This window comes from Castor canadensis, chromosome 4 (genome assembly GCF_047511655.1).
Source record: "Castor canadensis chromosome 4, mCasCan1.hap1v2, whole genome shotgun sequence".
In the NCBI taxonomy this organism is placed as follows: domain Eukaryota; kingdom Metazoa; phylum Chordata; class Mammalia; order Rodentia; family Castoridae; genus Castor; species Castor canadensis.
The window spans coordinates 146,264,097-146,277,467 of NC_133389.1; the positions used below are offsets into that span (position 1 = coordinate 146,264,097).

General features: G+C 36.0%; 1 protein-coding gene across 5 annotated transcripts in view; it reads left to right on the top strand.

Moving 5' to 3' along the window:
• Positions 1 to 13,371, top strand: part of Slc39a10 (solute carrier family 39 member 10) — a 119,151-nt gene that overhangs the window by 100,429 nt on the left and 5,351 nt on the right. For all 5 annotated transcript variants that reach the window (XM_074071311.1, XM_074071312.1, XM_074071310.1 and 2 more), the window contains 4 exons: positions 916 to 1,036; positions 1,993 to 2,361; positions 3,165 to 3,245; positions 12,101 to 12,291. In XM_074071311.1, the coding sequence (XP_073927412.1) occupies positions 916 to 1,036; positions 1,993 to 2,361; positions 3,165 to 3,245; positions 12,101 to 12,291 (762 nt within the window). The remainder of the gene's footprint in view (positions 1 to 915; positions 1,037 to 1,992; positions 2,362 to 3,164; positions 3,246 to 12,100; positions 12,292 to 13,371) is intronic.

Below are 13,371 nucleotides of genomic sequence, written 5' to 3' on the forward strand. Positions count from 1 at the left end.
ATATGATAATTAGTACATATAAATAATTGAGGATAGGTTATATGCAGTGTCTGATTGCAGAAGTGTTAAGAAAGAATGCTTTATTTCAAAGTTGCTAAGAGTCAGTTACTGTGATTGGTCATTTTCATACACAACCTCATTTAATCCTCGTAAGAATCTTTTGTTTTACAGATGAGTATTCTTTTTTTTAGTAATAATAACTTTGCTCAAGTCTTAGAAGTAAACTAAAAATTTCAGATTCTAATTCAAGTTGGACTTACTCCATTATGTCACACAGTCAAGGAAATGTGAGATTCCATTAAATATAAAATAAAATTCAAGAGAACAAGCTTTAAGTTTAGAAACTGTCTTGTACTGTTAGATATTACATTTATTTCACTCATTTCATTTGGGTTGTACATAATTTAGTACTGTGCACTTTTTTTTGTGGGAGCACTGGCGTTTGAACTCAAGGCCTCATGCTTGCTAGGCAGGCACTCTCTCACTTGAACCACTCAGCCACTCTCTCACTTGAACCACTCAGCCAAGCCCTTTTTTGTGTTGAGCATTTTCAGGATAGGGACTCATGAACTGTTTGCCCAGGCTGTCCTTGAACTGTGAACCTTCTGACCTCTGCTTCCCAAGTGGCTAGGATTGTAGGTGTAAGCCACTGATGTTCGGCTTCTGTTCTTAACTTTAAAGTAGATTAATTGAACCTCATAGTTTAGTATTTAAAAGTATATGCAAATTTAGGTGAATATTTCATCTGCTTAGGTCCCTTGATTGACCTACAAATATTTTTTCTCACTGCTTTTCTAAAATAATATGTGTATAAAGTTAGCACCAATTGTTTTCAATAGTTATTAATAAGGGGATATTGCTAATTGTGGCTACATAATTTTTATACTTATGTCAGATTTTCTTTTTTTTTTTCAGGGAAAACAGAAGTGGTTTATAAAACAGAGCACTGAAGAATCTACTATAGGAAGAAAGCTTTCAGATCATAAGTTAAACAATACACCAGATGCTGACTGGCTTCAACTTAAGCCTCTTGCAGGTAGTCAACAGTTCTGACTAAAGAGAAACTTTTAAAACATAAAAATTTTCTATTGCGCCTGTGTTTACAATTTTTTTGTCTTTGTGACTTCCTTAATATTAGACTTTCTATCATATTTTTCCTTAAATGTGAGTGTGTCTTGTGATTTTAATTGTTGGTTTATTCTAGTTAAATTTCAGCCTTAAAATGCTAGGATATGGGATCAAGAAACATTTTGCATTTCTAGTTTGCAGAAAAAAATCTTAGTAAAACAAAAAGGACCAGGTGTTGTGTACACAACACCAGTAATCCCAGTACACCAGAAAGGTCATGAGTTCAGGGCCAGCCGTGTGAGACTTCGTCTCCAAAAAAAAGGTCTTCCTGGGTAGTGAATTAGTTATTTCTTGGCAGTGCAAAATCTCTTTATCATCCACATGAGCTACTCCACTAGCCCATGAAAATGTTTTTTAACCTCATTTCCCTCACTTTCTGTTTGAACTTACGTGTTCCCTCAGTGTACTAATGATTTCCTGCAAAAAAGAACAGCCTACAACCTAGCTGTGGAAATCTGCCTCAAAATATAACTGGGAAGTATCAAGTGCTTTGTCATAAAATAGCTTTGGAAAACTAGTTGAAAAGCCAACCTCAGTTTATAAAAAAATTGCTTATCAGATGTTGCCCGCACGGGCTTCTGAACTTTGCTCTTTCAGCGATCTGAGAAGCACTGTGGAAATGGTGGAGCATTGAGGGATGTAAATAACTAATTGTGTAACTTGGATAAATTACTGAAATTATAGTCACTAACTCTAGAAAACATTGTTCTATTGGAATGACTTCAAATAATTTTAGGGAAATATATTTAAAACTTTTAAAAGATGCTCACTTAAATGCTCATTATACTGCTATTCTACCTGGGTTTATATTAGCAAATACACCTCCATTTACTTGTTGATAAAACATCCTTTGCTGTACTGCAGGAACTGATGACTCAGTTGTTTCTGAAGATCGACTTAATGAAACTGAACTGACAGATTTAGAAGGCCAACCAGAATCTCCTCCTAAAAATTACCTTTGTATAGAAGAGGAGAAAATCATGGACCATTCTCACAGTGATGGATTGCACACCATTCATGAGCATGATCTCCATGCGCCTGCACATAACCACCACGATGAGAGTAAGACCGTGCTGCGGAAACACAACCATCAGTGGCACCACAAACATTCTCACCACTCACATGGCCCCTGTCATTCTGGTTCTGATCTGAAAGCAACAGGAATCGCTAATATAGCCTGGATGGTGATCATGGGGGATGGTATCCACAACTTCAGTGATGGGCTGGCAATCGGTGAGCAGATTGGAGACCTGCATTGTGACTTGTTGTTCTTCAAGATGGTGTTCTTCTACTATGTCTGTACAAACTAGTCTTAGAAGCTGTAATTTTATAAGATTAAAATTTATCTACACCTTAGCAAATATACTATTATGTATTACTGCTGTCATTTGGTTTTTCCAAAAGATAGGATTTTGTGTTTGATAGGTATATTTAGAAGTATAAAGGTAAAGTGTCAGTAATTTAGTTTTATTTTTTGGAAACCAAACAGATGTCTGTAGTATACTTCCTAGATAATTTCTCATTCAATGCACAGAAAAAGCAACTATCAAATTTATTTTCAAATACATTCACGCATTTGTGAAAGAGAACAGATTAATTTCAATCTTGGGCTTAATAAATTTTTCACATCTTTGAAAAGGTGAAGAAAAGTTTTACATTAAAAACATTGTATCAAATTCAAATTTATTAGGCTCTTGGTAATGTCAAGTCATATTACTAGTTTAGGAAAAGATTAATGCATGACCTTCTTTGGATCCAGACTTTATTAATCACTCAGAAACAGGCTTTGGTTTCTTTCAGAAATTAGAGACTGTTTTTATATCCATAGTAACTGTTAATACTGAAGAACAAAGGGTTCTGGTAATAGACTCAGATCATATGCCACACTGTATGTTTAAAAACCATAGCATGTAAGATAGTGAGTCATTCATATATCCTGAAATGAATTTAGATGACAGAGGAGCCATCTGTCATTGGTTAAAAGAAACGAAAAAGCAGATCAGTAAGTAGCCCTTGTTTCCTTTTTTCTTCCTCAGGAGCAGCTTTTAGTGCCGGGCTGACAGGAGGCATCAGTACTTCCATAGCTGTCTTCTGCCATGAACTGCCACATGAATTAGGTAAAATCACTGTAAAAATTTTACCAGATCTTGTCAAAGCTGACCTGTTCAATTGCAAAATACATCCAAATCTCAGAGATGTTAAAACATAAGAACGGTCGGTGCCAGGTATAAAGTATCATTTATAAAGTGTCATTAATTGTAAGGTATATCTAATATAAATGAAAAGTGCTTTTTGAAATTGATGAAATGTTTTATTTCTGTGTGCTTTCTTGGTATTTAGAAACAATTACACTGTTTTGATGAATGATCAGAAATTATGACTTCTTCACTGAATGTGACTTTTAAAAAAGAAGTTGTTTTTTTCATAGTCCTGGAGTTTGAACTCCAGGCCCCACACTTGCTAGGCAGGCATTCTACTGCTTAAACCACACCTCTAGCCCTTTTTTGGTTTTTTAGGCATTTTTTCACGTATGGTCTTGCACTTCAGTTCTCATTTTATACTTCTTGTATAGGTAGGATAACAGGTGTGTGGCACCATGCCCAGCTTTTATTGGTCGAGAGGGGAATCTCTAGCTTTTTTGCCCAGGCTGGCCTCAAACTGCAATCCTCCTGATGTTCAACTCCCAACTAGTTAGGGTTACTGGTGTGAGCCACCACACCTGCCTCAAAAATCTTAACATAACTTTCTTACATGATTTTACTAGAGTGGAGCCTAATACTTGTTAAATAATTTTTAATGTTTTGTTTATTTGTTTGTTTGCTTTTGCTTAACAATAGCCTTTGTACTATAATATTGACGTAAAACTTTTCTGTTCAGGTTGGACTTTGTTCTTTTTTTATCTTCTTACTTCTTACTCTCATTCCCCTCCCACCCCCTTCGTTATTGGTGATCATTTTCTTATTTTTATTGTATGATTATTGCCATATGTTACAAAAATATTATTTTACGTGCACATGTTTTTAATTTATGTAAAGAGTACTGTGTTATATCCCATTTTGTTCATTACCTTATGTTGCTTACCATTGTCTTTTTAGACTTCTCCATGGGTTACTAAGAGTTAATTTAAACTTCTTCCCAGTACTTAGAGCCCCAAGTATTAGAAATAACCTATAACATTTAATTTCCTGCCACCAGAGATAGTGGTGCATTGAGCATCTGTGGACTTGGTACCTACTGATGCCTGTGAGAACACCTGTGCTTATATACCCTGACATAGAATTAACAGGTGCTCAGATATATATGCCTATGAAGTACCTATCACTACCCTAAAACAGCAATACCTATGTCACCACATCTCTGCCAACATTTGGCATTAACTAAATGACTTAGTTTCGCCAGTTTAGTAGGTGTAAAATGATATTTGTTGGTGTACCAATGATTGGTTTCTCTTAATATGTAGCAGTACTTTTTTTTCTCCTTTATACATTGAAAAATAATAGCAATAAATATGAACATGTATTCACATAGGAAATACCTGAGGGAAATGGAGATAGCTGGAGTTTGAAGGAAAAAACCTAATTCCACATTCTGAATGTTAAAGAATTTCCTCATGTGCTCTAACTTATTTCTTTTCAAAAACTCACTTGGCTGTGACATTTCTGTCATTTGATCAGTCATCTCGATTGGTAGTAGCTTCATTTGCTGATTTCAAATAGAAGTCTTTCATGTAATTTGCTTAAAATTAATAGTTCTCCATGTAAAATAGAAAACAATGCATTAATGCATACTTGATGGTGATTCCTTAGGACCAGGCTCCTTATGGTTTTGTTTACTTTGTCAATTTTCAGTACCACATAGTCTGGTTTTTTGTTTGTTTTGTTACTTTATGTGTTTTTTTTTGAAACAGGGCCTTGCCATATAACCCACGCTGGCCTGGAACTCACTAGGTAGCCCAGGCTGATCTTGAATTTATGATTCTCCTGCCTCAGCTACCCAAGTGCTGGAATTACAGCCTCCACTGGCTGGACACTAATCTTAATTCTTCTTCTTTTCCCATAATCTTTTACCCAGACCAAGTAATCACTGTCTTTGTTGTGTTTTGCTTGGATGGTGTCCATAGTCTCTGTGGTTTCATTGAGTTCTAATCTATCACATCTACTCATTACTAGATACAGTTTCTTAAATATAATGTGCTTATGTGATCAGAATCTTTCAATAGCTTTCCTTACATATAAAACTGGATTCATTAGTGCAACTTGCAGTGGCCTTCACTTTCTCCATATACTAACCTTTGCAGTCTCACCTGTTGGTGGTTTCTACTTCACTTAAATACAGTTTACCAAATGTAAGCTGTATTTTAGTGTAGGTGCCTGAGTTGGTCTCTTGTCCGACTGGTGGAATACCTCTACCCCTAATTCATCATATTAATAGTCCTTCTCCAACTTCATTACTGTTCTCTGCTACCTTATACCTTGAATTTACTTTGCCTCTAAACTTCACCACTTTCTCTGGGTACTTAGTATATTTTCTTTTCAGATATCCTAATTCTTAAACTGTAGGGTTTTTAATATCTACAGATATTATATCCTATAGCCTTCTCTAGCAGATATTGCCTTTAGACTAACTACATAGCAAAACAAATCAAGACTTTCATTCAGTTTTTATGTATGCGTAACATATTGCCATATCTTTAATCTTTTACTTTTAAAAAAGCTTTCTTAGTACTAGACTTAGAAAATCGACACACATCTCTAGTATGCTAGGAAAACCTCTGACTTAACCTTTCTGCCCATCTACCTAGTACCCCTTTAAGTGGAATCTGTCAGGCCACCTTTTGCTGAAGTGTGGTTTTACTGAATTTTCCTGACTCCAGAGAATCTAGTTAGGCACAGAATTGGAAACAGTGAATTTTGGAGATGAGGATTTTTTTTTTTTAACCACTTTTTTCTCTCTAGTTCCTCATTGAAGGGGTGATGTATGAACAAATGTAGTACATAGATTAGGTTAGGTAAGCCCTTGATACTCATGAAGAGCTCTGATAAAAAGCTGTACTGGAGAACTATGCTTAACCAGGACCCCTCAGTGAGCCATTCAGACCCCAAGTACCTGCCCTTTCCCTCATCCCCACCCCACACCAAGACAGAGGTTGAGATGTTGCTACTGCTGTGAGAAGAAACATCAATACAAAGTATACCGAATTTTACCAAAAGGAAAGGGAGCATGACTTCGTGAAAACGTATTTTTCTCTCTAGTACACAGTGCTAAGTTAACAAACTACTCCATACTCTAGCTGGATAGGTTACTAGGGAAGAAAGACCATAAAGAAATGACCCAGCTTCCTCCTCTGGAGCTTGTATCTATTAACAATGTAGAAAGGTTCCATTGCACATAAAGGAAGTGAAACATGATTTGAGGGCCCAAGTTTTGCATACTGCACAGTAATGGTGTGGAGACTGGCACAAAAATGTCTTTCTCAGGACTCCCAAGCATGGGGAAAATCACTCCCCTGTAGGCTAGCATGAATAAGGAAGATTTAACTAGGGTAAGATGTGGACACATTTTTAGATAATTTGATTAAAACCCGCTCTGTCATAGCTATGTTTTTTTATTATGAATTCCTAAAATAATCCCAAGAGTTTTGTAGTTTTCCATACTAATATCAGACCCTACATGGAAACACATGTATTTAAATTACATTGGAGTCCTACCCTCAGTCATTCAGTCAGTGATTCTAGACTTTGGTGTTCCTCTCTTGAACAGATTGCTGTTTTTCAGTAGTGTACCAGGTATGTTTTTGTTTGTGACAGATCTGATCAGGCTTATATTGTACATTAGTCAGACCACCCCTATGGTCTCTTGTCCTCAACCTCCCTGGCCTACTTAAAGCAATTGCATGAGGTTTCTTTGTTCTGTTTCATATATAGATATATGAAGTCCATCAGCCAAGGAGATTCTTTCTTCAGAGATATTTCGTGAAGGAATTGAAACTGTCCTAAGAAAATAGTAGAACCATGTCCTTTGTTTCATGTTTGCCCTGGGTATGGTAATGGGTGCCAGTTGCTTAAATTATTAAATCACTACTCTTTTCTGTTTGCCAAACTTGCATAACAGAATGTAAGCAAGTTACAATGTTACGTTTTTATATTCTATCTACTTTTTCCCCACTGTCCTTCAGTAAGGACCTCGTACAAAGAAAGCCAGCAGAAGGACCTATAAAGAGGAAATGAAATTGGGAATAATCCAGGAGACAGGCCAAACTGCCTTCTTGATGTTGAGTAATGTGTTTTAGCTTCAAGGAAATAAAAATTTTGATTTAAAAAAATATATATATTTTAAAGACCCAGCTCAGATAAGTTACAGTGCTGTAACATTTTTCTTTTCCTCTCCCAAGTTTTTTAAGGATTACAAAATAAGTTTTTCATAATGTGCTAAATTGTGCAGGGAAGATTGAGCATTCAATGTAGAGGTTTATATGGAATTTTAATATGTATTTAAGCATAATTTAAGAATAAAGAACCTTAAAAGCATATTCTTGTTTTTAAAAACAGATTCAGTAGTTGATATTAGCTGATGTTAAGATAACTGTACCATTGGATCATGTTAGTTTAACAGCTTTAGCAGTACACCTCATTCGTTGTGCTAATGATACCCTTTGTCAGGAGGAAAGAAAGAGACTGATTTTTCTAATTATGAAGAGATCTGCATGTTCATCTTAAATCCCAGTTGTGGGGAATCCTTTGGCTTATTTTAAAAATACTTACACAGGTTCTTGCTGAGAAAGGAGGTGGAGAAAATATGCAGAAACCTTTGAGAATTTGTAATTTGAAATAAAGACTAGAACAGAGATTTTTAAATGAAAGAATTCACTTAATATGAAGATTATTATAGAAAAACATTTGTGCTGTATAATGTAGTCCATAATAGTACTATAGCACAAAATATTTAGCTTAAATCTAACACAAATCACCAATCAAAAGCGCTTAAATGAAAGATACACCAGGCTCATGACCAAGAGGATTCAACAGTGTTAAAGTGTTTAATTCTTGTAGATTTAGCGCCATCAAATACCCAGCAGGTTCTTTTACAGAGAGACGAATGAGCTTTTTAGCAGTTTTATATGCAGAGGGAGCAGAACTTGAACACCCAGAGAATGTACAACAAAGTTAATTTCAAGATGTGTTGTGAAGCCACAGCAGTTGGCTTGGTAAAGGAATAGATAGATACATCAGTGAGACAAAGCTTAGAGTCTTCATATTATTACAGTTATTTTCAACAAAAATGTGAAGAAAACTCCATGTAGAAAGTGTAATCTTCAACAAATGATGCTGTAACAATTGAATTCATTCTCATTCTCTCTTCTCTCTCTCTCTCTCTCTCTCTCTCTCTCTCTCTCTCTCTCCCCCCCCCTCCCCCTCCCCTCCTCTCTTCTTTCTCTTTCTCTCTGTGGTACTGAGGTTTGGACTTAAGAGCCTTATGCTTGCTAGACCAGCGCTCTACCACTTGAGCCATGCCCAGCCTGAATGTTCACTTTCAGTGTACGACAACAAAAACATCAGAAATCTTTGGCTGTACCTTACAAACCATAGACAAAAACTAACTCTAAAATAAATCAGTGCCCTGAATTTGAAATCTAAAAAATAAACTTCCAAACGATAACATACTTACTGTATTCCTGTTTACTAAGTATCTACCCAAGAGAAATGAAAACTCAGGTAGTAACTTTCTTCGTAATTGCCAAAAACGACCTAAATTGTTGAATGTCTTTGTGCCCTTGGGTTACAGACTGTTCTCAGACACAGCACTAAAAGTGTGATCCATTAAGGAATAAAGTAAAGGCCTTTGGAACCAAATACTTAAACACCTCTTAATTTAGTATAGGAAAACAATCTGTTCCCCCTCCAGAAAAAACAGGCAAAAAAATTTGAATAGACATTTCACTAAAGAAAGTATACAGATGAAAAATAAATGCGAGATTTATTTCAGCTGTTGGAATTGTTGTCATGGGCTGGTAAGGATATGGAACAACTGAGAACTCTCACAATTGCTGCTGGAATGAAGTTTCTTACAGAGTTAGAGACACACTTACTGAATTCCTGTTTACTAAATATCTACCCAAGAGAAGTGAAAACTTAGGTAGTAACTTTCTTCATAATTGCCAAAAAAAAAAACCAACCTAAATTGGTGACTGGGTAAACAAAGTATGGTTCATCTATGGAATGAATAAAAAGAAGTAATTTCCTGATATATACAGTAACATGGCTGAATCTTTCATATATTATGCTAATTGAAAAAAATCCAGACTCATTTCATATTACATATGATTGCATTTATATAATGTTCTGAAACAGGTAAAATGATAGGGGCACAAAGCCACTCCATGGTCTTGGGGTAAGAGGCCTAAGAGAATTTGTGGGGTGGGGGGTATTAATGAGACAGTTTTGATAGTGGTTATGGTTACATGGTATCCATGTCTGTCAAAATTCATAGAATTGTACATCAGAAATATAAGAAAAAAAGTATATCTTGATTTTAAAAGTATTAAATAAAAACGATTCATCCTGAATCTCGATTAGTTAATTCACGCTGTTCGACTGTTTACTCAGGAATGAGGTAAACCATTATGGTATCCAGTAATGAGAAAGCAACAGAGTTGATGGAGTTTGACCCTATTGTTCATTGACAAAAGTATTACTCATTGAGTATTCAGTAAACCATCCTCCTGTTAAGCCACATAATAAAATTATAAAAGAATGCATCTCACAACCTAAAAGACCTTTTTGTAGTCTCATTTCTTGTTACCTGAACTATTACCTAAGTGAAATTGCCCCTTCAGCACAGTTGATTCAGGATAAATTATTGAAAATATGGAGGAGAAATTTGTGGAGGAAAAGGTTAGGGAAACATTTTCTTAGAAAAAAAAAAAAAAACCCACAAAGATTTAAACCAAACCCCAGGGGAGAGAAGAGATGAAAGCTGATAGTAAATCCAATCTCAGCAGGAGAATTAAGGTGGATTATTTAGGAGGAGAATAGGGTTATGTGGAAGCTAGAGCAGTTTGGAAGCCAGCAAGTATTCTTGGTGTGCTATCTTAACTTTCCAAATAATGCTGTGTTTTTATACTTGGTAGCAATTTACTGCAATCTAGAAAAATAATGCCTTACCCTAGTTCCTTTCTTGTTAACTTCTACTTATCTGTTTCAGGAGAACAGATCATGCATTTTGAGATATGTAGATGTTGGGGTCCTTTTTAAGGATAGGAAAAAAGTCCAATGAGTAAGAAAAAGCATTATAAGTAAAGCTATTGCTTTTGACCCCTCAGCTTCAAGAGTATGACCTCTAGCAGCATTTTACCCTTCCTCTAACATCAGAGCAGTAATTAATAATATCCCTGCCTACCTGCCCCCCCTGCCCCATCTGCAATGTTCTAACTTTAAACTGATGAGGAAGAAAATCAGTCTTCTTCAAGATCTTTTTTTGGTCCATTGAGACATTTGTATGTATGTACTTATATCTTTAGAAAAAGAGTCCTAGGATTTTCCCTCCTTTGTACTTCTGTCTTGCTTCAGTTCCTGTACCCATGCTTCATGCTTACAGTTAGAAACCAGACAGTGACTTTGGAGTATGGCCTACTAAGGGCCTGGTGTTTACTCTCTTCTGGTATTGCGGATGCCCTTAGAGCAGCAATCAGGACATTTATGTGCACCCTTATGGCAGCATGGAAGACGGTAGAAAAAGCTCTTTATTTGCCTTACTTTTTTTGGATTTTCAGTTAATGCTAATTTTTTCTTAAGGAAAATAAATGTGAATATAGCATAACATGTAGAAAGCAGAAGTGAGAGCAGAGAGCCCTTAATTGTTACTTTAAAAAGCAATGGCTATTCTTTTTATTCTCTTGTATTTTTCTTGACTTTTTTATTTTTAAAGAAATCTTACAAGTTGCACAGTAAAATTGGCTTTTTGTGTATGAATTTTAACGTGTAGATTTACATGGCTACCACCATAATCAGGCACAGAACAGTTGTATCACCTAACAATCCTTGCCCCATACTATCCTTTTTTTTTTTTAATTTTATTATTCATATGTGCATACAAGGCTTGGGTCATTTCTCCCCCCTGCCCTCACCCCCTCCCTTACCACCCACTCCGCCCCCTCCCTCTCCCCCCACCCCCTCAATACCCAGCAGAAACTATTTTGCCCTTATTTCTAATTTTGTTGTAGAGAGAGTATAAGCAATAATAGGAAGGAACAAGGGTTTTTGCTGGTTGAGATAAGGATAGCTATACAGGGCATTGACTCACATTAATTTCCTGTGCGTGGGTGTTACCTTCTAGGTTAATTCTTTTTGATCTAACCTTTTCTCTAGTTCCTGGTCCCCTTTTCCTATTGGCCTCAGTTGCTTTTAAGGTATCTGCTTTAGTTTCTCTGCGTTAAGGGCAACAAATGCTAGCTAATTTTTTAGGTGTCTTACCTATCCTCACCCCTCCCTTGTGTGCTCTCGCTTTTATCATGTGCTCAAAGTCCAATCCCATTGTTGTGTTTGCCCTTGATCTAATGTCCACATATGAGGGAGAACATACGATTTTTGGTCTTTTGGGCCAGGCTAACCTCACTCAGAATGATGTTCTCCAATTCCATCCATTTACCAGTGAATGATAACATTTCGTTCTTCTTCATGGCTGCATAAAATTCCATTGTGTATAGATACCACATTTTCTTAATCCATTCGTCAGTGGTGCCCCATACTATCCTTTATTAAAGCTGTTTTTTTGGTGTTTTTGGGGGGCAGTACTGGGGTTTGAACTCAGGGCCTCACACTTGCTAGGCAGGCGCTCCACCACTTGAGCCACTCCACCAGCTCAAGATGTATCTTTTCAATGTTATTCTTAACTTTTTTTCTCATGGGTTTTCTCCATCCCAACTTTTTTTTAAAGCCAATGGTGTTAAAACTCTCCCATTATTTCTTAATTGCAGGTGATTTTGCAGTTCTTCTTAAAGCAGGCATGACTGTAAAGCAAGCAATTGTGTACAACCTCCTCTCGGCCATGATGGCTTACATAGGCATGCTCATAGGCACAGCTGTCGGTCAGTACGCCAACAACATCACCCTTTGGATCTTTGCAATCACTGCAGGGATGTTCCTCTATGTAGCCTTGGTGGATATGGTAAGATATTTGATGTTTGTTTGTTACCCTAAACCTGCAAAAGTAGTATGCAGCTTCCAGACATGGAAGAAATCTTTGGCGTGGTTTGAAGCCAAACTTTTTTTTTTCTTTTAATATAACCTATTTTAAAGATGTGATATCCAAAATAATCTATTAGGAGAAGACATTTAAGTAGAAGGATTCCTTTTTCGGAACCCAGTTGAGATGCTGAAAATTTCTAATCAATTGCTATCACTATTTAAGTAAAAATAATATTTAGAAATACAATCACAGATAAGTTATGCTTTGGGCTATAAGTGTTTTATTAACAAAATCTTTTTTAGCTTGTTTTACGGCAAACAAGAAAGAAATATTACTGTTTGGTAAGCCAGTGATCTACAGGGAATGGCGTATATTCCAAAGGATTTTTGTATTTTCTCTTATTTCTTTCTAACTTTGGCTTAAAGCTAATGAGTTTAAACATCAGCAATTAGTTTTATTTGCTTTAATCCTCCAAATATGTTAGATAATGTCTCTATAGAACTAACAGTTTGGTTAGATTTTATTTTTATTTTTTTTAACTAGATATTACATTTATTTTTTTCTGGTAAAACTATGATAGACTCATTTCATTATATAGCCTAAATGTTTATCCATAGAATACCTATTTAATATGAAAAAATTTTAAATGTAAATAAGAAGAAATAAAAATAATTTATATTCTGTTACCTAGAGATAGTCATTTCCCTTCCTTCTTCTTAGATTCCCGAATTCCTCATTTCCAATCTTGATAACTTCCAAAACTGAAAACTTGCTTTCTATTCATGGGGAACAGTGAAGCCATCCAGATACCCTCTACAAGTTCCCTCACCATTCTATTCCGCTTGCTATATCCCTACTCATTTAACCTTTCTCCTCTTATTAAGAACTGTCCATGTACTAGACAAGGCTGGTCCCTCAAACTGTTCCCTGGACCCATCCCCTCCTGCTAACTCCCTTAAATTGTCTCTCCTTTTTCTTGCATCATTGCACCCTCTCTGCTGGATCATTCCTGTCAGCATATGAACTGTTCATTACTTCTCCTTTCTTAAGAAAGGTGAG